General features: G+C 33.0%; 8 protein-coding genes across 8 annotated transcripts; 5 read left to right on the forward strand and 3 right to left on the reverse strand.

Moving 5' to 3' along the window:
- Positions 1–3,798: 3,798 nt before the first annotated feature.
- Positions 3,799–4,425, forward strand: RO3G_03810 (uncharacterized protein; the record flags this gene model as incomplete). Its single annotated transcript, XM_067658400.1, has 1 exon — positions 3,799–4,425. One exon carries the CDS (start codon positions 3,799–3,801, stop codon positions 4,423–4,425), a length of 627 nt encoding a protein of 208 aa, XP_067514501.1.
- Positions 4,426–5,707: 1,282 nt separating this feature from the next.
- On the forward strand, positions 5,708–6,166 carry RO3G_03811 (uncharacterized protein; the record flags this gene model as incomplete). Its single annotated transcript, XM_067658401.1, has 1 exon — positions 5,708–6,166. One exon carries the CDS (start codon positions 5,708–5,710, stop codon positions 6,164–6,166), a length of 459 nt encoding a protein of 152 aa, XP_067514502.1.
- A 3,231-nt stretch (positions 6,167–9,397) lies between these two features.
- RO3G_03812 (uncharacterized protein) lies at positions 9,398–9,907 on the forward strand (the record flags this gene model as incomplete). The annotated part of the gene is made up of 1 exon (XM_067658402.1): positions 9,398–9,907. One exon carries the CDS (start codon positions 9,398–9,400, stop codon positions 9,905–9,907), a length of 510 nt encoding a protein of 169 aa, XP_067514503.1.
- A 536-nt stretch (positions 9,908–10,443) lies between these two features.
- On the reverse strand, positions 10,444–10,809 carry RO3G_03813 (uncharacterized protein; the record flags this gene model as incomplete). Its single annotated transcript, XM_067658403.1, has 1 exon — positions 10,444–10,809. The coding sequence occupies one exon, from the start codon at positions 10,807–10,809 to the stop codon at positions 10,444–10,446; it is 366 nt and encodes a 121-aa protein (XP_067514504.1).
- A 700-nt stretch (positions 10,810–11,509) lies between these two features.
- RO3G_03814 (uncharacterized protein) lies at positions 11,510–11,830 on the reverse strand (the record flags this gene model as incomplete). The annotated part of the gene is made up of 1 exon (XM_067658404.1): positions 11,510–11,830. One exon carries the CDS (start codon positions 11,828–11,830, stop codon positions 11,510–11,512), a length of 321 nt encoding a protein of 106 aa, XP_067514505.1.
- A 1,458-nt stretch (positions 11,831–13,288) lies between these two features.
- RO3G_03815 (uncharacterized protein) lies at positions 13,289–13,610 on the forward strand (the record flags this gene model as incomplete). Its single annotated transcript, XM_067658405.1, has 2 exons — positions 13,289–13,438; positions 13,560–13,610. The coding sequence occupies 2 exons, from the start codon at positions 13,289–13,291 to the stop codon at positions 13,608–13,610; spliced, it is 201 nt and encodes a 66-aa protein (XP_067514506.1).
- A 1,489-nt stretch (positions 13,611–15,099) lies between these two features.
- RO3G_03816 (succinate dehydrogenase [ubiquinone] iron-sulfur subunit) lies at positions 15,100–16,176 on the reverse strand (the record flags this gene model as incomplete). The annotated part of the gene is made up of 5 exons (XM_067658406.1): positions 15,100–15,381; positions 15,441–15,580; positions 15,637–15,892; positions 15,957–16,052; positions 16,114–16,176. The coding sequence occupies 5 exons, from the start codon at positions 16,174–16,176 to the stop codon at positions 15,100–15,102; spliced, it is 837 nt and encodes a 278-aa protein (XP_067514507.1).
- A 3,829-nt stretch (positions 16,177–20,005) lies between these two features.
- RO3G_03817 (uncharacterized protein) lies at positions 20,006–21,732 on the forward strand (the record flags this gene model as incomplete). The annotated part of the gene is made up of 6 exons (XM_067658407.1): positions 20,006–20,431; positions 20,483–20,545; positions 20,600–20,873; positions 20,965–21,166; positions 21,216–21,304; positions 21,365–21,732. 6 exons carry the CDS (start codon positions 20,006–20,008, stop codon positions 21,730–21,732), a joined length of 1,422 nt encoding a protein of 473 aa, XP_067514508.1.
- Positions 21,733–22,378: the final 646 nt, after the last annotated feature.

The raw sequence follows: 22,378 nt of genomic DNA on the forward strand, positions 1-22,378 counted from the left end.
ATTAGCAATCGCCAACTCCTTTGTATGTTTCTGGAATTCTACCATTACTGATGTATGGCAGTTATATGAAACATCGATATGGCCGCCAAAATTTTTGCGACCGATTTAGGGTTCTTAGCGTATATGCTATAACAAGGATGTCTTGCAAAGTGGCATCATCCACTGTCCGAGCATGCATACCAAATGGAAGCTTATTTCTAAGCATCTTTTGATGAATGTAATATAGATACTAAGTTTTTTAACTAAATAACATCATTGATATTATGTAAGGATCACATTGCTTCCTCGATTCTTAAAATATCGTTATTTCTTCATTATGGTTCAAACATTAGTCGTAAAAAAACTAATTGTAATTGTTAAGATAATAGAAAACAAGAGGTAAAAACAAAAATAAAGAAACAGTTTGTGAACGTTTCGAGTCTGATCTTTATTTCAGTTTAAGTTAAAGTAAAAATTATTCTAATTGAAGGCAGATATTTATATCTTATTGAGTGAATGACTTGATATCTTGCATTGTAAACGTTCTTCTACTCTTTCAGGTGCTTTATCAAGTGTCATCTCTATTTATGATTATGAAAACTTTTCATTTGTTCTTTTGTATGTCTGTCATAGATTATCTTTTATTCTGGGAATTCCTCACTGATTTGAATAACGTTATTTTACGCGTTATTTCAATTATGTGAAAGATTAGCAATATTCCTGACATTGGATTGGATTTGGTTATTTTAGTTGATACTTCTTCTTATCAAAGAACTCTCATGAATACAATACATATTTTAAAAGAACATGTTTAATTGGAATTGATTGTATGATCTTATTTAAATAAACTTGTATTTTATTTTATTTTAATTATGATCTTGTATTAAGACTTATATTTATCAACGTTAACTACAATCAGTTACTGTTCTACAACAGTAATAACCTATATACTGTTATATAATATCGTGATATTATTCTTGAATATCATTTAAAAATATTAATGCTTATCGTTTTTATAATGTTTTGTTGATTACAAATCTATTCTTAGTTAAATTTAAATGTTCTAATAAAATGTGTTATTCTCATTATAATTTGAATTAAAAAAAAACTGTAAATTATTTTTTATTGGATTTGGTACATTTCTTTGCTACTTTTTTTGTTTTTCGATGTGTGTTTATAGTTCATAGTGTTATGTTCTGGTAAAGGTAATAACAAAGATAAACCAAAAGAATACTTTTTGAGACTGAACTTTATTTAAGACAATCTTAATTGTTAAAAAGAAATCATTACAAAGTCTACTACTTATATTCTTCTATCAGTTGGCGGGTAAATGAGTAGTTATGAGCGTAGATCCAATAATTGACACGTTTGATTGAAGAATGATCACTGAATCAATTATGAAAAATTTTAATTCGTTGTTTTTATAGATCTTATTGTTCTTTAACTGATCTGGGAGAATTGTCCCATCTTCAATGAGAGGAAAGATATATTTATATGAAATGCCTCCAGTCAGATCAAAGTTGACTAGGTACCTAATCCATTATTATTCATTTACAGAAATGATGAATAGTAAAGATCATGACTTATTTAGTGTTCATGTTTACTTTATAGAATGAATCTAATAGTGATAGTTTTATATAAAAAAGAAGAAGAGTATATTTTATTTAATAAAGATTTAAATTATTATCTTTTATCAATTTTAATATACTTCTTTTAGTTGTGATTATTCAATGTCCGTTATGATCAGACTCTGTTCTACAACACATAGTAGGTGCAGTGAAAAAATCACAACAGTGAGTACTTTTTAGGCAAAGAAAAATTATAATTAAGCAAGAGCACATGATAATAGCGCTTTTGCTTTGCAAATTAAAGTTAGCATATAGTTATGCTGCTATTTAAGGTTGTCTTTCTGTAAGTGAGTTAATTTGAGTTAAGTTTGCTTATAAAGCTTAATTTAAGGTTGTGATTGCCTTGTAAGTTGTTGTTTTATATAGGGTTTAAGCAGATGTTTGATAAGTAGTGACCACCAGATCTTATGTGTAAGATCAATACGATGTTTCTTGATAAAAGTTAAAGTAGAGTAAAAAGTTTAGGTAAACAGGGACTTGTTAAAGTTTGTTATTTACTGCGTAAAAACATATGATTTATTTAAACTGACCAACAATTTCTTCACAAAAAGATGGGATATATACATATGTATGATATTTTTTTTTCTTTTTTGCTTTTCTTATTTTTTTTGACCATTTTTATATTTTCAACATTTTTTATCTTTTTAACATTTTTTATAATCTTTTATCTTTTAATTTTTTCTATTGCTATTTTTTGTTGGTTTGTGTTTTGAGTTGAGTGTTTTAGAGAAGTTTTTCTTGAAATTTTTAAAGTAAGGTACTGTAGTGACCACCAGATCTTTTAATTAAGATCAAATAAAGGTAAAGATAAAGAAAAATAAAGGGATCAGGAACTTTTTATGAGAAGGTTGCCTGTTTATTGAATAAAATATATAAAATAAAAATGTGAGTAGAACTGTACTGTCCTTTTTCTTCATCTAAATAGTTGGGATATTTATATTGTTAATTTTTTTTTCTTTTTGACTTTTTTCATTTTCTTGACTTTTTCACTTTTTTGACCTTTAACATTTTCTTGACTTTTTTCATTTTTTGACTTCTTTGTTACACCATTTTTTTGACTTCTTTATCACAACATCAACCCTCAAAAAGAAGTTCTTGTGACCTACAAAAACATTTCAGCTCTAAAATAAATAAAAGGGAAAACTTAATCCGTTATCGCAAAAGTATAAAATGGTCATTGGGTGGATTGAACTCGTGACATCAAGATTCAAATGAGCCATATTTCCAATTAAGCTATTTTGTAATTTCTGGAAAAAAGTGGTTTATAAACATCCAATGGACTTCCATAAATATTTTGAAGACCGTTAAACATGTTTAAAAATATTATATGGTGCTTACTATTTTTGAAAATTACCGATGTACCAAATGATATAAAACTAACTGGGAACAAAGGTGCTTCACATAAGAAACGCCCCATTATTCTAGACTAAATCGGGAAATATTCGGAACTTCAAAAATTAAACAGCGCCATTCGATTCTGCTTGCCTTATAACCTTAGTTTCTATTTTTGGATTGTTATTCTAGCTCCGCTATAGCTGTAGATATTATGATTTATCCATCGTGGCCTGAAGTGCCAATCACCCCTTAGCAATATCATATTTTGATGTGGATCCGGTTAATGTCTGTTTGAGATCGTTTACTTTCTCCTCTGACAGTGATTTATGCATGCAATTGACGAGAGGCTAAAAACGAGAAATAATTTAAACAAGGGAATATAAAATTTAAAATAAAGGAATTGTAAGCACTCTTAAATACAGATAACATTCTAATCACGTCAAAAGTGAGAAAAATTGTGATGGCAACCGGTTGGGTTGTATTAAAATTCATTATTTCAAACATATGTAAACAAGTAAAAAATACCGGATGTTTAGAATACTACCTTTAGCAGTATCAAATTCCACCAATAAACATTGCCCATATCCGATAATCGACGAATAAACGCACTTTCTATTGAGGTACAAACAGTCAAAGTTTGAGATAGTTTGGTGCAGTATCCATGGACAAGCAGCTGTAAAACATGAATTTTGCAATTCCTTGCAGCAATTTTTTGACCTACTGTACATTTGGTGGTCACTACGAGGGAAATAAATCAACAAATCAAGAAATTAAATCAAATCAAGAAATCTATCGAACTGATCAAAAGAACTTAATCAAAATCGAATCAACAATATCAAAACACTTACTATCAACAATGGCAACGACAGAACCTATCGCGTTGGTGCAAAGCAGCAACCAAATTCAAGGATACCGTCCTAAACTAATCGAATTCTATGGCTATGAAGGCGAGGACTTTCGCCATTTTCAAGAGCTACTGAATTCCTACCTTATACTCAGCAACACACATAGTGATAACCGCAAACTCGCTATTCTCAAATCTCAATTACGTAGAGCTGCTAAAGTCTACTTTGAAAAAACTATACTCAAGGATCGTCCACAAGTGACTTACGATGAAGCTATGGAACTTTTGAAACGTCATTACATTACTCCTGAGTTAATTCAGAATTACGAATTGGAATTCAATGATATGATCCAAGGAGAGCAAGAACACCCTCAGATATTCCTTTCAAGATTACGTGAAGCTGCTGACTTGGCTAATATCACTAGCGAAGCCGTAATCGAAAGCCGCTTTCGCGCAGGTTTATTAAGGGATATCAAACAATTTTGTATACAAAGTACTGCTAGAACATTTCAAGATTGGTTAAACCACGCAGAAGGTTGGTGGAACGCAAACCGTCCACGAAAGATCGCAATGGTTGACAACCCATTCATACCAAGAAATGTAAATCACGCACTCATATATCATGATGATGGTGTTTAACATCAGCGATACCCGACAAATGATCACAACATTGAACTTGTTAAGGATACATAAGATTATAGTCACTTTATTTTAGTAAAAGGAATCTCATATGATCCTAAATAATATGTTGACATAACTTTGGAATCATTTATAACATTATTCCCAGCACAGATCAATAAAAGACTTTGATTAGATTTTTATATTAAGCTTTATTCATATTAACTTCACACAGTCAAATGATGGCGTGGTTGTAATATAGTTTATTGATGATATGAGCATGTTGAATAAGGAATGACAATTACTTACCGGATCATCATTAAGTCATGTAAACCTTTATCCTAACTGAGATATTATTATTAGCCATAATATCCAATCACGGAACTAGAGGATTTTATATTCATCCGTACCGTCTCCTAAATAGTCCTACATCCAGAGTTATCTGAAACCATCCCAATAGCATAATTGACAATACAAGCTAGGAACAGGCTAAACTAATAATTAGAAATAGTAATCATCTATTCTGTCGAATTGATCATAAATCTGTCCTAATTCTTTATCCGTATCATGTCTATAAATACTCTCACTTTTTACATGTAGAATTAATCATATTCAATCTTAGTTATCTTAACTTAATAAAGAGATACCAAGTTCTAACAGTATTTCTTTACCTTTGTTGTTATACTACTTTTACCTAAAACCCCCTATCCTAAACAGAACTGATTGACGCAAACGAAAGTCCTGCTCAAGTAATCCCAATCTCTAACTTACATCCTTACGGAATGGTTAACACCGTAATACCTAACCCTCAGATTGTAAGTGGGCCTAACCAGCTATCAACATTGGAAATTACTCGTAATAATTATCATGCCCAAAATTATCCATATCAAGTTCAAAAGAACAATGGAACATATCATAGCCAACATAATAATCAACAGGATTTGGTTAATCTTATTCAACAAACCATCCGAAATGAATTGGGTAACCAACAACAGTATCAAAACCCGGTTAGAAATTACAATCGTCGTAATCGTTACAATGACAATTATCAGTATCAACACCAAAATGGCAATAACAGTTATAACAATAACGACTACAATAATAATATGTATAATAACAATGGTTACCAACGTAACGATAATAATTACGGAAGACAAGACTATAGCAATCAAGGACGAAACAGAAATAACTTTAACAATCAAGCTTATCGTCCGCAACAAAACAGGCCGCCCGTGCAACAATCTCAACCTCAACAACCTAGTCAGTCAAAAAACTAAATGGGTCGGTTGTTTTTAATGATAAAATGAATGGTCAATCGAACACCCATAATAATAATAACAAATCCATTAAACACGAAAATTCTCAACACCAACTTAATGTCATCCTATCAGATACAGAAACCAACTATGATCCTTCTCAAATGGATCTCTGTGCTGCAGTAAGACCTGAACGGCCTCCTGATGTTACTACTGCTACTCCTTACAACAAAACAAAGCCAACAACGAAGACTAAGGGCAAGCAACCTAAATTAACAAGAAAGGTTGTAACGAGAAGTCATTTGGAAGAAATTCAGCCAGTTAGCAATCAACAGAATACATCACAGCATGATATAAACATGGACACAGATTTACCTGTACAAGATAGAGAGACGATCAAACAAAAGCGAACTAGAATTAAAAGCGAACCAGCTTTAATTCAGTATGACATAGTTTCTGATGTAATGAAGCAAAAAGCAGATATCGAAATAGGAGAACTTATCTAAGTAGCTCCAACCTTAAGACGAAAGCTAGTCAGCGAATGTAGACCCAAGCGCATATCCACAAAACAGCAACAACAAAATCAACAGCAACCAATGATACAAGCTTTAGATATTGTTGACGATGAATCAAATACAACCGCAGCACATTGTACTGTACATATCAATAATAAAAAGATCAAGACACTAGTAGATTGTGGAGCTGCCAAGACTTGTATGTCAAAAGCATTGGCTGATGAACTCGGTTTAGAAATAGACGCACCGTCTGAAGGCATTTTTACACTTGGAAATAATAGTAAACAACCTGCTCTAGGAATAATTTATGACGTACCAATAGAAGTAAAAGAAGACATCATTATTCCCTGTACGGTAGAAGTGCTACCATCATGTCCCTCGCACCTCATCTTAGGCACCAATTGGTTAAATCGTGCCAAGGCTAAAATTGACTTCGAGATATTTGCAGATAAAAATTTGAGAATTAAAAGGAGATAGTACTTGAAAACTAGTGAATGGGTCTCTATGTAACCTCTTTATTAGATTTCAAGACGAGAGAAAGAACCCATTTAATCGAACTACGCCTTTACATAGGAAATAAAATTATTCAGGGACCGAAGTGAGTTCAAGGTCAATTTTAGTATTGAACTTGAATAATATAAATATTGTATATGGTTAATATTATGTAGTCAGTACTTGTTATTTCTTATATAAGATTTGAGTAATCTCATACGAATAATAAGTATTTAATGGGGTAAATACGACAGACTTCAACAGCTCAACCTTAAAAGTGAAATACAAAAACAAGAAAGCTGAAATAGAAATACATTTTATCAAGAAGAATGCAGCCTTGCCAAAGATAAAAGCCCTTCATCAGAATTATCAGCAGCCTATAAGCTTAACAAATGTGGAATAGGCGTGTTATTTCTCTCGATTAATAAAAGTAATAAAATAAGTCGAAAAATCGATGAGTCTCTTGAACCTCTTTATTGAGTAAGGACGAGAGAGAGAGCCCATTCAATACAAACTACGTCTTAGAATATAATAATGTGATTTAGGGTCCGAGGTAGTACGGTATAAATTGTGTGGGCTGTTTATCGTATATAGCACTTTGGGCTATATATGATATACAGTCAAATTATTAGTTGAAGAATCTTTTGAGTGATCTCACACGACATTAAGAAAATTATTAAGGTAAATACGACAACAAATTCCAAAATACAGTAAGGGACAAAATCAGTCCGTTTTTTGGTTTTTTCGCAATGCCTCGCCGGGAATTTAACTTAGAGCTCCGCTTTGCTGACGAAAAATTTGTCTCTTCCTTCAACAAATCTGACAATGTTTGTCGGAAATGGTATTTTTTATTTTCCGACATGTTATAAGAAGATATATTGAAAATAATGAATTTTTATTTTTTTGAATTTCGATTAGTACTTGGTATCGCGACCCTTATGCTGGATTACATCCCGAACTCGACGGGGCGTGGAGTGAATAAGGTTTCTACAGTACCCTGGAGTTGCTAGGTCATACCAAAGCTTCGAAACCCGGTCAAAAAATGCTTGGTCAGCCTCAATCACGGAAGGGGGTGGTCTTGTCATCTGTTCCCTCTTTTTAAGCATGGCCCATGTATTTTCAATTGGGTTAAGGTCAGGAGAGTATACTGGCCAACTCAGGAGCTTAACCTTGTTCTTTTGGAACCATTTTGAAGGAGCCGAAGCACAATGGATGCTTGCATTATCTTGTTGAAAGATCATGTCACTACTTTGCTGGCCATAGTACTTCAATGTTTCCTTGTCTTCCTCCTCAAGTGCTGATGCGTACAGCTCACCATTTACATTACTTTGTAGCCAGGGCATGTAGTCCCCTCCATGTATAGTTATGCAACTTCAAAGCATAATCCTGCCTGCTCCATAAGCATGTTTCTTCTTGTAGTGATGGTCTCGATAAGGTGCATATCCTCTTTCCAAGCGTATTCTAGACCATTAGACCCTCTTTTTTGGATCTTTGTCTCATCAGAAAAGACAACGCGTTCCCAATCAGCCTCGGACCAGACTTCATGAGCCTTTGCCCAATCATATCGTGCCTTTTGCCTGTCATTATTAAGTGGAAGTGCCGTCTTTTTTTAGCCGATTTTAGACCTTTGCGTTTGAAAGTACGAGTAATTGTTTCTGGATTGACTGATCGATCTGGTTTCTTAACTCCAAAAGAGGCATCAGCTGCGCTTTTAGACAAGCTTAGCCTTATATCTCTAGCTGCTTTGGTTTCCTCCCTAGGTGTGAGTAAACGATGTCTACCCGCGCTATTTTTTGACTGCATCTTGGTTTTCCTTGAAATTCTTTGAATCATGGACTTTCCACAGCCTACGTTTTTTTGGATTACATCCCATGGAATGGAGTGGTTCATCATGTTTTCTATTTGGGAATGTTTGTCGGCATTCTTTGCTGTCATGACGTGTTTGGCTAATCTGAGATGAGGTAAATAGGAAAAAAGAAAAAATGTAAAAAATAAAACGAGCTAAAATATGAGGGAGCGCAAGCGTTCACTGACGTCATAAGACATACCAAAATAAATTTCAAGTCAATCCAGTGAGTGTTTCTGGAGATATTGTACCTAACGCAAAATCGGGCGTTAGCTGTTTTAATCGTAAGATTAAATAAAAAAATTAAACAAAGAAACAATAGCAGCAATATAAAATTAAAATCCTTCTTTATTGCAGATTTCTTTATATTGCAAAAGAGCCCCCGTTTAATGGATAAAAAGTTGGCATCTATTTATATTCTTTGTGAGCGTAGATATAAAAGATATAGACTCGGCAACGATGTCGTGCTGAAGAACCAATGATTAAGCTAAAGCTTGTCGATGTTCTAATATATGCATCTGAAGTTGAACAATAGAAATAATAACCAGTCAATTAACTTTGATCTAATTACCTTTTGGGGTTGACAATTGATTAGACTCGCTAGGATGACAAATACTGATCTTATTGTTCTAAATTTGGAAAAGTGTGGAATTGTTCAATCATAGTTTAATCTTTTGTGTATCGTTATTATTTTAATACAACTGATATCTTATAGAAAATAACTATGTTTACAACAAGCAACAATCACAGAAAATTACTTTTTCCGTCATAACTACAGAAGAAATTGTGGTAGAAGCAATTGGGTTACACCAATAATTTTGTCTAGTTTGCGTGCAAATTTAGTGCCAGCAAAACGGAGCTCTAAGTTAAATTCCCGGCGAGACATGGCGAAAAAACCAAAAAACGGACTGATTTTGTCCCTTACTGTAACTAAGCATGTACACTTTGATAATGAAGAGTCTGATGAAAGCTATGATACGGATACAGATAGTTCAACAGAATCTGAAGAAAGCCATTCAGAAGAAGAAGACGTCGAAAAAGAAGAAGAGGGACAATCTTTACTAGTATTAGACGACGATCAAGGAGAAAAAGTCGACATAATCTTGGAAAAAGAAACTTACCGTATAAAAGCATCATTCACAGGTCTTACCATTCAGGCTAACACATCAAAGACCATAACAATCAATAAGCCTATTGAAGAACGGAATAATCATGTGTATTTATTTGATGTAACCCATCCAACTCTCTTACCTGCACAAGGATATTTTGATCCATGTACATCTCTCGTATCCAACAAAAGGAATTTGGAAATACATACAGTGGGTGGAAAAATGGTTCCAATGTTTTTGATTTGCAACTTTAAAGCTTTATATCTTTGGAACTACAAATGGTAACGGCTCACAAAAACATGCATTTTGTAGCGCATTTACAGCTAATATTACTGAAAAAAAATTTTGCTTGTATTGTTACACAATCGGGAAAAAATTAAGATTAAATACAAAAACCAACATTGGAACCATTTTTCCACTATGTGCATTATTTTATTAATATCTTGTGTCATGTTTTGACATGTCAATAAGATAACAGTCTTATCATTCTAAGCTAAATCTTTACAAATGAGTTTGAATAAGAATAGATCCTGATAATTACCAACTGCCCTGAACAGCCAAGTTTCACTTTCATCTCAACAGTTGATTATTTACATCAGTTTATAAAATTTTTCTTATACATGTCAAATCATATCGGTCGTAACTATCTCTTGTCATTTAATCTCAGGTCTTGCTCAAACTAATATAAATAGCCTTGGAATCTTTCTTTAATAAAAGTAATTCGACTTTAGAACTATTGTTCGGTCTCGTTAATTCTTCTTTGTTCATATTTTTATACTTAAAACACTTCAATCCCATCCTGGGGTACCGCATAATGTTGATTAGATGTGGAATTCTTGTTGTGATATTGTACTACTTGTTGTGTTTGTTGTTGTTTTTTGGTAGAGATTACTGGTGAAGAGGGATATTGTTGAATTATTTGCTGTCGTTGGATGTTGAATCTGTTGACTGTTGAGAGGTATAGTTTCGTTGTTGGGAGAAAGGAGAACCTCTGCTTCTTCCTCCTGCCTGAAAAGATTGACCGCGTGACCAATTCCCACTCCAAGATCCACCTCGTGATCCGCCTCTTCCTCTGTATCCATTGTTGAAGCTTCTGTTGTTATGGAAGCCTCCCCTAAATGATGATGCATCTCTAATAACTTTGTCTTCAAATCGAGCCCTTTGAAGTCGTTCAACAAAGTGTCCATCGAATGAATTCTTCTTTCCATCTTCTTCTGTTGAATGTTCCAAATGTTTGATGCTAGTGGGTAATTTAAGTGCTTTGATTGCCACCTCTTTGGCATCGTTTTCTTGAAACTTTGCTGATCCAAAACCATAAATTGCAAGTCGTTGTGCTTGCTCAATTGCGTTGTTGAAAATGTCTCTGTCTTTTGTTGATGCAAATTCTGTTTTGTCTTGTAGATAGCTAAGTTGTTTATATAATTCGGTGCTTGCTCTTGCTCGAATTCTTATGGTTTCTGTGATCTTATATATGGTATGTACGAGTTGGTAGGTGATTTATCCAAGAATAAAAAGGAACAAGAGAGGACGAGACTCGATAAAGAGATTGTTTTATTTAATAAGAAAATTGTACTCTATTTATACTTTTCATACACGGATAATATTTCATGTCATGGATTAATAATTAATGAGTATGATATAGCTGATGACAAATAGATAAGGGTTACGTGTTCTTCTATTGTTATATTTGTCATAGAATACTCGTATATGATTGACTGCGGCTGACTGTGATTTGGTTCCTGGATTTAATGTAGTTTAACCGTGCAATTACGCAGCATCTTATCCTTAATGAAGATTATCCGAATTAACCTGTAGCTTGTCTATTGGATACATTTACATGTAGCTTATTAATACTGTTTTCATATCGAGTTATGAATGATGGATACATCAGTAGGCATCCACTTTCCAGTTCTTGAGTTCAGGGATGAACTCTTTAATGATTTGTTCAGCTGTAGTCCACTCGTCATGGTTGTAACGCTGGACGCTTCTTTTGTATTGTTTAAAGTTTTCCTTGAGTTGGGTTGTAGATGTGCCGTCCAAGGCTTGACTAATAGCCAAAGGGAGTTCACTCCCAATGGTTTGTAATTGTCTTTGACTTTCTCTTCTTTCCTCAAGTTCTCTGATGATTTCCTCGACTTCAGCTCGAGTAAAGGTCGTTTGTTGATTTGATTCTTCGTCTTGTCCATTTGTGTGATTGATATAATCCATAGTTTTTCCACGATGCGCGGCTTAGAAAGATATAGGGAAGAAAGGGAAATTTATTATTTATTACAAAAAGGAAAATAAAGCGTGGCTCAGAGAGCATCTATCACATTAGGAGACGGAGTGGAGCCAGCTGAGATTGATTTAGGAACGATAAACAATTGCTAATTAGACCTGAGGAACAAAATAGGAAATGTTATTATACCCACCCTTCAATTTCTGGTTATTTACTTTGTATATATTATCTTTAGACTTTCTGTGTTAACACGTAGGAATAAAAGGACTATAAAATTCAACGAGACTGAAAAAAGTTATATTTTATTTAATATTGTAATACCTGGTATTTATATTCTTTTCATGGAGCCTTAATTAATTATAACTGCAGATCTATCGTGAATAAACTTTAATGTAAAGATCTGTTCCAGGTTATGCAAGTGGGCTGTTTTATAATTATTTCTTAAGTAGATTTGTTTTTATGTCGCATTGCATCCGGAGTTATATTAAAAACTTGCATTGAGTTAAAGGAGTGGAATTAGTTATGACCGAATAATAGAGAAAAGACTGTAATAAATCTTTGTAAAGCATTCACTGCTCTGATTTCTTATAAATTGAATATGAATCATGTTTAAAGTATGTTGGGATACGACACTTTCCCTCCCTTCTTTACTTTATTCTTTGACCGAGCTCAGATTCGATTAATAGTATAATAATTTGTTTTTATTCCTTTATATATCTTTGAATCCGCTATGAAATAAAGGTTCAAGAAGATTCTAGCATAATAACATTTCCTATTTTGTTCTTCAGGTCTAGTTAGCAATTTCAAGTGTTTTTTTGGCATACGTAATATTCGAGTAAAACTTGAAATTTTACCAACTGTTGTAAAATTCGCTTGAAATGCGCCGTTTCAAGACTTGGTAATATTCGAGTAAAACATCGAATTTCAAGCGAATATTACCGACTTGAAATTCTTAAATTATTTGCAGTGTAACATTTGATAATCTAGTATATTAAAGAGTGGAGGCCAGTTTATGCACTGTGGGGAATTCAGCGTAATGCCTGGATTTTACATCAACTGAGAAACGGTTTACCTGAAAATTGCAAATCGTTGCAATAGTTTTTGTAACTACTGTATACCAATGAAAAAAAAAAAAAAAAAAAAAAAAAAAAAAAAAAAAAAAAGAGAGGAATTATTACATCAAATATTTAAACACAATGAGTAATATTCAAGAAGCACAAGAAAACTCTGCTGCAAATACTCAAGGACCTGTCTACTTGGACACTGTTGAAAACTATGTCAAGAAGTAATACGTCGAACGAGAAATCGAGGCTGCCTGTCAAGCTTTAGACAATTTTTTAATCTTTTATGAAAATCAATATAAAAACTATACGTATCAAGTTGATGGACTTACTGTGAGCAAGTATCAGTTCATCGCAAGCACAATTACTCGAATCGAATCCAAAACCATGGAACAGCAAGAGGCAAGCATGGCTGATGAAGAAGAAAATGAAGAAGAAAACCATGAGGTTATCTTGGATGAACCTTTGATTCAAAACAACCAGAGCATTACTGACGATTCACGGTTTTATGAATTATATATGGCCTGTTGTAGAACAGTAACTGATTGTAGTTGACATTAATGAATATAAGTCTTAATACAAGATCATAATTAAAATAAAATAAAATATAAGTTTATTTAAACCATACAACCAATTCCAATTAAACATATTCTTTTAGAACATGTATTGTGCTCATGAGAGTTCTTTGATAAGAAGAAGTATCAACTAAAATAACCAAATTCAGTCCAATATCAGGAATATTGCTAATCTTTCACATAATTGAATAATGTTATTCAATTCAGTGAGGAATTCCCAGAATAAAAGATAATCTATGACAGACATACAAAAGAACAAATGAAAAGTTTTCATAATCATAATTAGAGATAACACTTGCTAAAGTACCTGAAGATTAGAAGAACGATCACAATAGAAGATATCAAGCCATTCACTCAATAAGATATAAATACCTGCCTTCAATTAGAATAATTTTTACTTTAACTTAAACTGAAATAAAGATCAGTCTCAAAAAGTGCACAAACTGTTTCTTTATTTTTGTTTCCACCTTCTCTTTTATTACCTTAACCATTATACAACAACATCTATTGAGAAACATTGTACCTCCTTCCGCTATTAAAAGGATCATATGCCACGTTAAAGATAATAAAACTTTGGAATATAGCGAATCTTTGAATAAAAAAGAAAGAGTACTTATAATGATTTACATATACTTATCTAATGAAGCTAGGCTCGCATTAGAAAGGGTAAGTTCTATTGAAGAGAATAGAAATGATAAAGAACTTTTTTTTTTTTTTTTTTTTTTTTTTTTAACAAAAGAAAAGAGTTTATACCAGTATTTTAATAACTGTATTTTCATTTGTGAGGCTAATTTAAATGCCAATATGATCCAAGATAGATCCAGACTCTTAAAAGGAACGAAAGCTATAGATTTTATAAACACGAAAAGAGTCGCGTGTAGTTCTATTTGTACGGCTATGCCTAATAGCATTACTGTAAAGTACAGTGATTAAAAAAAAAAGGAAACAGCAGCTTCTATCTTCCTGTATTTTATGGAAGATTTCATGATCTACTTGAATGAGCAAAATAATCGTTCGTTCAGCTTTATTATGGACAATGTCAGAATAAATCATTTTACCGCATTACAAGAGAGCATGGAACAATCAAGATATGTACTGTTCTTCCTCTTGTTTCTCCTTATTTACTCTTCTGTTTACGTCTTGTCAAAGAATGCATCTCTAGATTAAGAAGCTATGTTAAGAAATACCCAATGGATGACAAAAAGAGCCTTATACAGAGGATATCAGAAATCGCTTACAACATTTCTTCTGAAGTGTTCGTTAGATCATATATTCGGTTTGTTTCTTCCATCAATGCTATGATAAGGAAAAGAATTTATAAAGTTGCATCAATACCATCTTTCTGTATCCTATTTCAAAGTAGAAATATAGTGTCATCTTTGTTAAGCTAAACTTTAGCTTTGTACTTGTTAACTCTGAAGAAATTATGTGATTATAGACGCAAAACGTATTTCGATTTTCGTCCCCTTTTTTTTTCACTTGATAAAAATCATTGCAAAATATAGTGTATTGCTTTCCTTGATTAAAATTCATTGGAACCAAAACATCAATGAAATGATATTTTATTATTGCTATTCATACACTCACTCACTCATACACACATAAATGCTACATGTTCTCCATTTATTCAGCAGCCATCATCATCTTGATCTTAGCAATAGCAGTACCAGGCTGTAATCCCTTGGGACAAGTCTTGGAACAGTTCATGATGGTGTGACAACGATAAAGAGACATCTTGTTTTGAAGCTTTTCACGGCGCTCAGGACCAAATTGGTCACGAGAATCAATCATCCAACGGTAAGCTTGCATCAAAACAGCAGGACCGAGATATTCTTCTTGGTTCCACCAGTAAGATGGACAAGAAGTGGAACAACAGGCACAGAGAATGCATTCATAGAGACCATCCTTTTTTTAGGAGAAAGTTAATACATACTATGTTTATGTGTACCAAGAAAATGATTTACCAGCTTTTGTCTATCTTCAATGGATTGCAAATTTTCTTTTCCTTCAGGAGCAGCAGTCTTTTGCTTAAGATAGGGTTCAATGCTCTTGTACTGCTTGTAAAAGTGAGTCAAATCGGGCACTAAATCCTTAACAATGTTCACTGCAAAATTCATTTAGTATCTCTACTGAATGCTATATATCTATAATATACTTTACTGTGAGGAAGAGGGTAAATTTTGGTGGCTTTGGAAGTATCACGGTCGATCTTGGAAATACAAGCTAAAGTGTTTCCACCCTCAATGTTCATGGCACATGAACCACAGATACCTTCACGACAAGAACGACGGAACGTCAAAGTAGAATCTTGCTCGTTCTTGATCTTGATAAGAGCATCCAAAATCATAGGACCACATGAGTTCAAGTCAACCTTGTAAGTCTTTAATACAGGTTTTTCAGTGGGTTCATCAGGGTTCTATTTTTTTATTAAAAAAAATATGAGTCAGCTGTGATTTTTGATCAAATTTTAGAGTGTTTACCCAACGATAAATTTCAAAAGTCTTGAAATTGGGTTGCTTAGTATCAGCGGAAGCCATCATGGTGGAAGGGCTGGTGCTGAAAGAACGAGTTAAAGGCTATACAATGATTATTAGCTTTTATTATTTCGAATGTATAACATTGTAATTTGGTGCTTACGGCAGCTACAGGTACCCAGCGTTTGTTAATTGAAGCTTTCAAAGTTTGCAAAGCAATGGACATTGTCTTTCTTTTGATAACTGAGAAATGAGAGAGATGGAGAAGAGTGGGGAGGGGGTTTTGTTAATTTGTAAGAAAGAAAAAGAGGTTGAAAAAATGCGGGGAAAAACTTTAGGAACAGCGTTGAAACTAGGCACAGCCAAACCAGGGGGCCCGGGTAAATTTTTTTGCAAAAAAGCCTTACCCATGAAAATGATCGTTACTGCGCAAATCGAATGTAGTTACGTGATAAAATGACAAAATATATAACACTACATAGTTTTGTGCCATATCATATTCCTTCCTAATGTTCACTAGTTAATTTCTCAAAAATGCTTTTGTTTCAAATTTATTTTAGTAAGGAATTATACGGGTTGAATAAGGTTTTCACGTGCTTTACAAGTGTACTCATAAAGTTGTCAGTATTGGAAATTTCCTTTACAGAAAAGAAGAGTGTGCTTTGTTCTGCATCTTTTTAAACATTCTAAACACTTTGCATTAATAAAGCATAGAAAAAGCCAGGTGAACATCAAATAAGACTCGAACTTTTTTTTTTTTTTTTTTTGGTTGGTAATTCTTTCGAGCAGCGTCCTTCAGTTATTGGAACGGAGTTCTTTAAGAATGCTTTCTTGATGGATGCATTAATAACCTGACAAAGTATAACTTACAACAATAGACTTTATATTATACGCTTTTAGAATATTTGAACTTCTTTTATTAGGCTTTTTACTTGGGAATGCTTTAAAGTAAATCCTTAAAGCTATTATTGCAGTCGCGTTGTGTTTTGAAAAGATTTGTCGTATATTAGTGTGTATTAAATATGCTTTTGTAATATTTAAAAAGAGCATTTCATTATTTTTTTAATAAATAGCTTAATTGGCTACTGAGCTTATATAAATAATACAAAAACATTAGAAACATTGCCAAGGAAATACACTAAAAAACTGCGATAAGCAAGTGGTTTTATACAAATTCAAATGGAATAGATAAACAAATATAGGGATATCACTGCATCAAGCCTTTTTTTTTTTTTTACATCAAAGACATTAAAAGTCAAAGCCTATAGTTTACTTGTATGATGAACTTCTGTAAGTACAACTATTTGAAGTTTATTCGAATATTTAATAAATCAATGTATTAAAACAGCATATATTAAAGTAATTGATTCATGGCAGACAGAATATTGAATAGTTGCCTATTCCAGATTTAAAATAAAAAAAAATATGTGCTTATTTTTATTAACCAATGACTTATGAAGCATGGGGATGCTTTTGTTGAATTACTTTTTTTTTCATATTCGTACTTCTTCTATATCGCAATCCATATGCTTATTTTGTTTGAATTAGATACAAAAAGAAAAAATAGTAATGCTAATGTCAACCTGTAGCATTGTAAGTTTACCTCATTGTTTTATTTTCTTTGTAAGAAAAGCGGCAATAGTTAAAATATTTAACAAAAAAAATGCTATCATTGATGATTATAGGCCATTGGAAATATGATAATGTAACTGTATGCTCAAGGTCTTCTAGATTTAAATCGTACAGTTATTAATTTTGCTTTGATGTTATTAAGGAAACTAAAGTCGAAAAGAATATTCTGATATTTGCTTATTTTAGTTTATTTTTTCCGACATTTTTCATAAAAATATCGCCGAATCCTTACAGCAGTTTTATTTGTCTTCATTCATTCTGAATTTAGACCAACATTCAACTGTCCAGTTGTGATTTAATTGACAACTTTTTCACTTACACTAAGAGATTTCCTGTCAGGTGCGTCTTCTCTTTCATCAGACATAACGTTATCGAGATAACTTATTTTGCAGATGATAATAAAGAAGAAATAGAAAGACGATAAGACGATTTCTATTGAACAGAAGTTGAATAGATAACGACCTGTTAAAAAGGGAAAATGTTGTGGTACCTAATGGCATGTACAATGAGTCAAAGAATATGACAATAGGTTGTTTCAGCCTTGACTTTGGTTTACAACTTGTTTCTCAAAGAGTTCAACCATGGAATGATTTGAGCCCTCCATTCTATTGTTATACTACAAAGAATAATATTTTGATCCATGATAACTATACCAACTACACTTTATGTTTTTTATGAAGATAATAGAAAGTTTTTGTAGTAAACCAAAAGCTATATCTTTTCAAATTATTTGGAAATTTTGCACAGTTGACTTCAAAAGATCTATATCACATCATTATAAACACAAATTGATTTCCTTGTCAATTTATTCTAATTCTTTTTTTTTATATATACATTATATAGTATTTGATAAGCCAATTATTGTCCACTACAGTCAGTATTTCATTGTAGTATCTAAATGTAGGGTAGCCATATTATTTTTACTAATTATTGGCAAACTGGATTGAAATAGTTGGAAAAGAGGTAAGAAGAATTGGTGAATAAACGTAACAAAATTGGAAAGAATTCAGAATAAAAATTGACAAGAAAAGATACCCGAATGGAAAGCAAAGAAATACCCAAACAGATAAGAAATAAAAGAAAGTTAGATACATCTTTGGTTGAATTATTTAGTGTATTTACATGAAATTAAGAATGATCAATGTGTGTACAGAATTGAAAATAATAATAAAAAAGAAGAATGAGTAAAAATTCAAAAGTTGCTATTATGTTTATCACTTACACTTGATGCAAAGTCATCTAATTCAAGCACAAACCCAAGTCAAATGTTGTCACACCCAGAATTGCAAACTTTTTTTGATTTCTGATTAAGCTCAACTTTGTTTAGTAAAGCCCACAACATATCTCTCATCATCTTTAGGAATTTAATTCCCCTGCTTTACATCACATTTGTTTCGCTATCTGTTGCTTTATCTTCACTACATCCCAATTCGGTATTATGATGGCACAAGATGAAATCGCCTTTTCTTGGCGGAAAGTTTTTCAACGCAAGCAGCTCAGCGGTCAATGTTTTTTCTTGCACTATTACCGTTTTCACCTCTGGTAAAGAAAAAAAAAAAAGAAACCAATGTAATTGTTGGTACAGTCTTACAAAAAAAGTAGTCAAACTGTAGCTTGGGGCCTCTAGACCAGGAATAATTTTAAATAATGTATCAATCATGAGTCAAATCTTCTTCTGGTATCATTGCTCATTATGCTTCTCGTTAACAAGTTTTTCTTGTACAGTGGTAATAGCGTGCCGATAGATTTACGGACCCAGTTCAAGGAAGCATGCTTCTTTTCATCATAGTCTTCACACAATTTGCAAGTAGAAAGTGCTTTTGCAAGGCCAGAGGTCAAGTTCTAAAAATACGAAAGGGTTAAAAGATAAGCTGTATTCGACTAAACCTGAGTAGCACTTGCTGGTTGAATATTGCAAGATACTTGGTCAATGAAGTATCAAAATCTGGAAAAGAAATCAGTTTTTTTAAAGTATTGTTCATACTTGATATCACACTATTTATGTAGATAACGGCGGATTGCTACAAGTTTTCTTTTTGTTTTCCAAAAGTAACATATTTCTGAGATATCGAGAAAGCTATTCAATAAAAACCTGCTATAAAAAGAATTTGAAAAGAAATATCCCAAATAATTTCTTTTTTCCATTCATTAAAACATGGAGCAAAATAGCTAGTCAGTATTTAACATGGTAACATTTATTCTTTTTTCTTCTAAACATATGCAATGGCAGTAACAAAGGACATCTATAAACTATTTCGGATCATTGCACAAAAACAAAGTAAACGCGGAGCATGCAGTATTGTACTACATTATTTTGCATACTCTTGTATTAAACGTAACACAAGTCTATTCTAAATTTATGTTAAGGACACCTTCACTTTTTCTTTCATGCTTTTTTCTCCTTTTTCTCTTTGAAAAAAGCAATGTACTTTACATTGATATCATGCATACTCTATGTGCACCTGAGTATGGCCATTGCAGTCAATGTCAAAAAATATGTTGCACCAACAGTGACAGAGTTGAAAGATACTGAGCATTACGTTATCATCTTTAAACCAAATGTTTCCACCACTAAAATAAATAATCAAATCAAACGCATTAAATTACATCAAACAAATCAAACTTCAACCATCAATAGCACAATATCAAATCATACCTTATCTAGTAAAAAGCAGGCGGTCCAGTACAGCACGATTGGTAACTTTAAATGGTACTATGCCCAATTCCACACTACATCACTCGAAAACTACCTTTCAACGAATGCCGATGTAGATGATACAGTTCATTATTGGGCCAAGGATGCTCAGTTTTCATTGCAAGAATTTATTCAAACCAATCCACCAAGCTGGGTAATTATCATAACAACAAATTGCAACAAAACTATTTACGGTATTTGTTAGGGCTTGGACAGAATAGATCAAAGAATAGGAACAGATGGTGAATATAGGTTTGCTTCCAGTCAAGTACGTTTCAAAAAATAAAATTTGCATTTGATGTTAACACACGCACAAAAAAAGGGAGCAGGTGTAACCATCTATCTGATGGATACTGGTATTCGTCAAGACCATAGTGATATCGACGGCCGAGTGACAATCGGCAAAACAGTTGTAGGGGATACATCTTTTGATAACAATGGTCATGGTACATTTGTTGCAGGCGTCTGCTGTGGCACTAAATACGGTGTTGCCAAAAAGGCAAATATTGTGTCTGTCAAAACATTAGATGATGAAGGCAATGGCCGTCTTTCTGATGTCTTGGTGGGGCTTCAGTGGATTGTTGAACAACATATTAGTAAGCCGAACGCAAAAAGTATCGTCAAGTAAAGAAACCTGCTGGTTGTTTAGAGGAGAGAAACTAATAATTATGCTTAGTTTATCTTTAGGTGCTTTTTACAGTCAACCCACAAACGATGCTATTACAGAAGCCATTGGCTTAGGTATTCATTTCTCTATTGCTGCTGGTAATTATGGTGAAGATGCCTGTCGGTATTCACCAGGATCTACGCCTGGTGCAATTACTGTAGGAGCATTTGATGAGGATGATTCAGTCTCTTACTATTCCAATTTTGGCAAATGTGTCGACATGTAAGCATGCATCCATAATTTTATTTCACACAACTCACGCCTGTAACAGCTTTGCACCAGGAACCAATATAAAATCTATTTGGCCAACAAGTAAAGATGCAACACACAAGTTAACTGGTACTTCTATGGCAGCGCCTCGTAAATCAATAAAAAAAAGATCTCAAATAAAAATCATGTAGACTCATGCATAGCCATTAGATGTTGCAGGAGCCATGGCGATCTTTCTCTCAGAGAATGATTATACCCCTCTTCAGCTTGCGACCTACATAAAGAATACATCTACCTTAAGAACAGAAGATTTCACCATCAATAATACAGGAATTTATTACAGTGAAAACAAGACAGTGGTCGATAATGCGATTGATATGGGATATCAGGTCGAGAATTTAATGAATCAGAAAACGCGAGTTAATCTACTGTATAGTCACCCATCTGATGGTAAGCCTTTTTGGGTTTATGGTCGAACATTAAACGCTGCTACCAATCATCTGCTATCCTTTTCTTCTTCCGCATACACTACAGTTTTCATTCTTACCATGAGTGTTACCTTGCTCGTTCTTTTATAGCGCAGTACTACATTTTATACAATTCGTTAGAAACATATATCATCATCTATGTATACAAGATACAAATAAAGTTCACCTTTACATTTAATAATTTCAATTTAAATCTATTTAAGGTTAAAATCGAAAGGGGAGAATGATTTCATAAAACACATTGTTATGCGATAGTCATGATATCATAACATTATGATGATTACATATATATATCACTTTTATATAAAAAGGAAGAATCTTTTTCTTTCTTTTTTTCTCTCTTCATCTTCTCAACTCTACATCAAAATGAACTCAAAGACCTTTCTCGCTATTATTGCTGTTGCTTGCGTTATCGCTGTAGTCAGCGCCCAATCATCATCCGGTAAATTTTTTATTTATTCATGCAACATAAAAAGCTTACATACTTGCAGCCAATCCTATTCAATCCCTTCAAAGTAAAGCTTCAGGCGTTGCTTCAACTGCTACCAATACATCTCCTGCTACTGCTTCATCTACCAATGCCAGTAGTGCAGCATTTTCTTTAACTTCTGGTTTATCTTCTACTGCCATGGTGCAATTCATTCTTGCTTGTTCAGTATTTACAATTTCTTACTTTTTAGCTTAAATAAACTTTAACCGTCTAGCTTTTATTTTATTTTTTTATATGTATATTGAG

Source organism: Rhizopus delemar, genomic scaffold, assembly GCF_000149305.1.
Source record: "Rhizopus delemar RA 99-880 supercont3.2 genomic scaffold, whole genome shotgun sequence".
In the NCBI taxonomy this organism is placed as follows: Eukaryota; Fungi; Mucoromycota; class Mucoromycetes; order Mucorales; family Rhizopodaceae; genus Rhizopus; species Rhizopus delemar.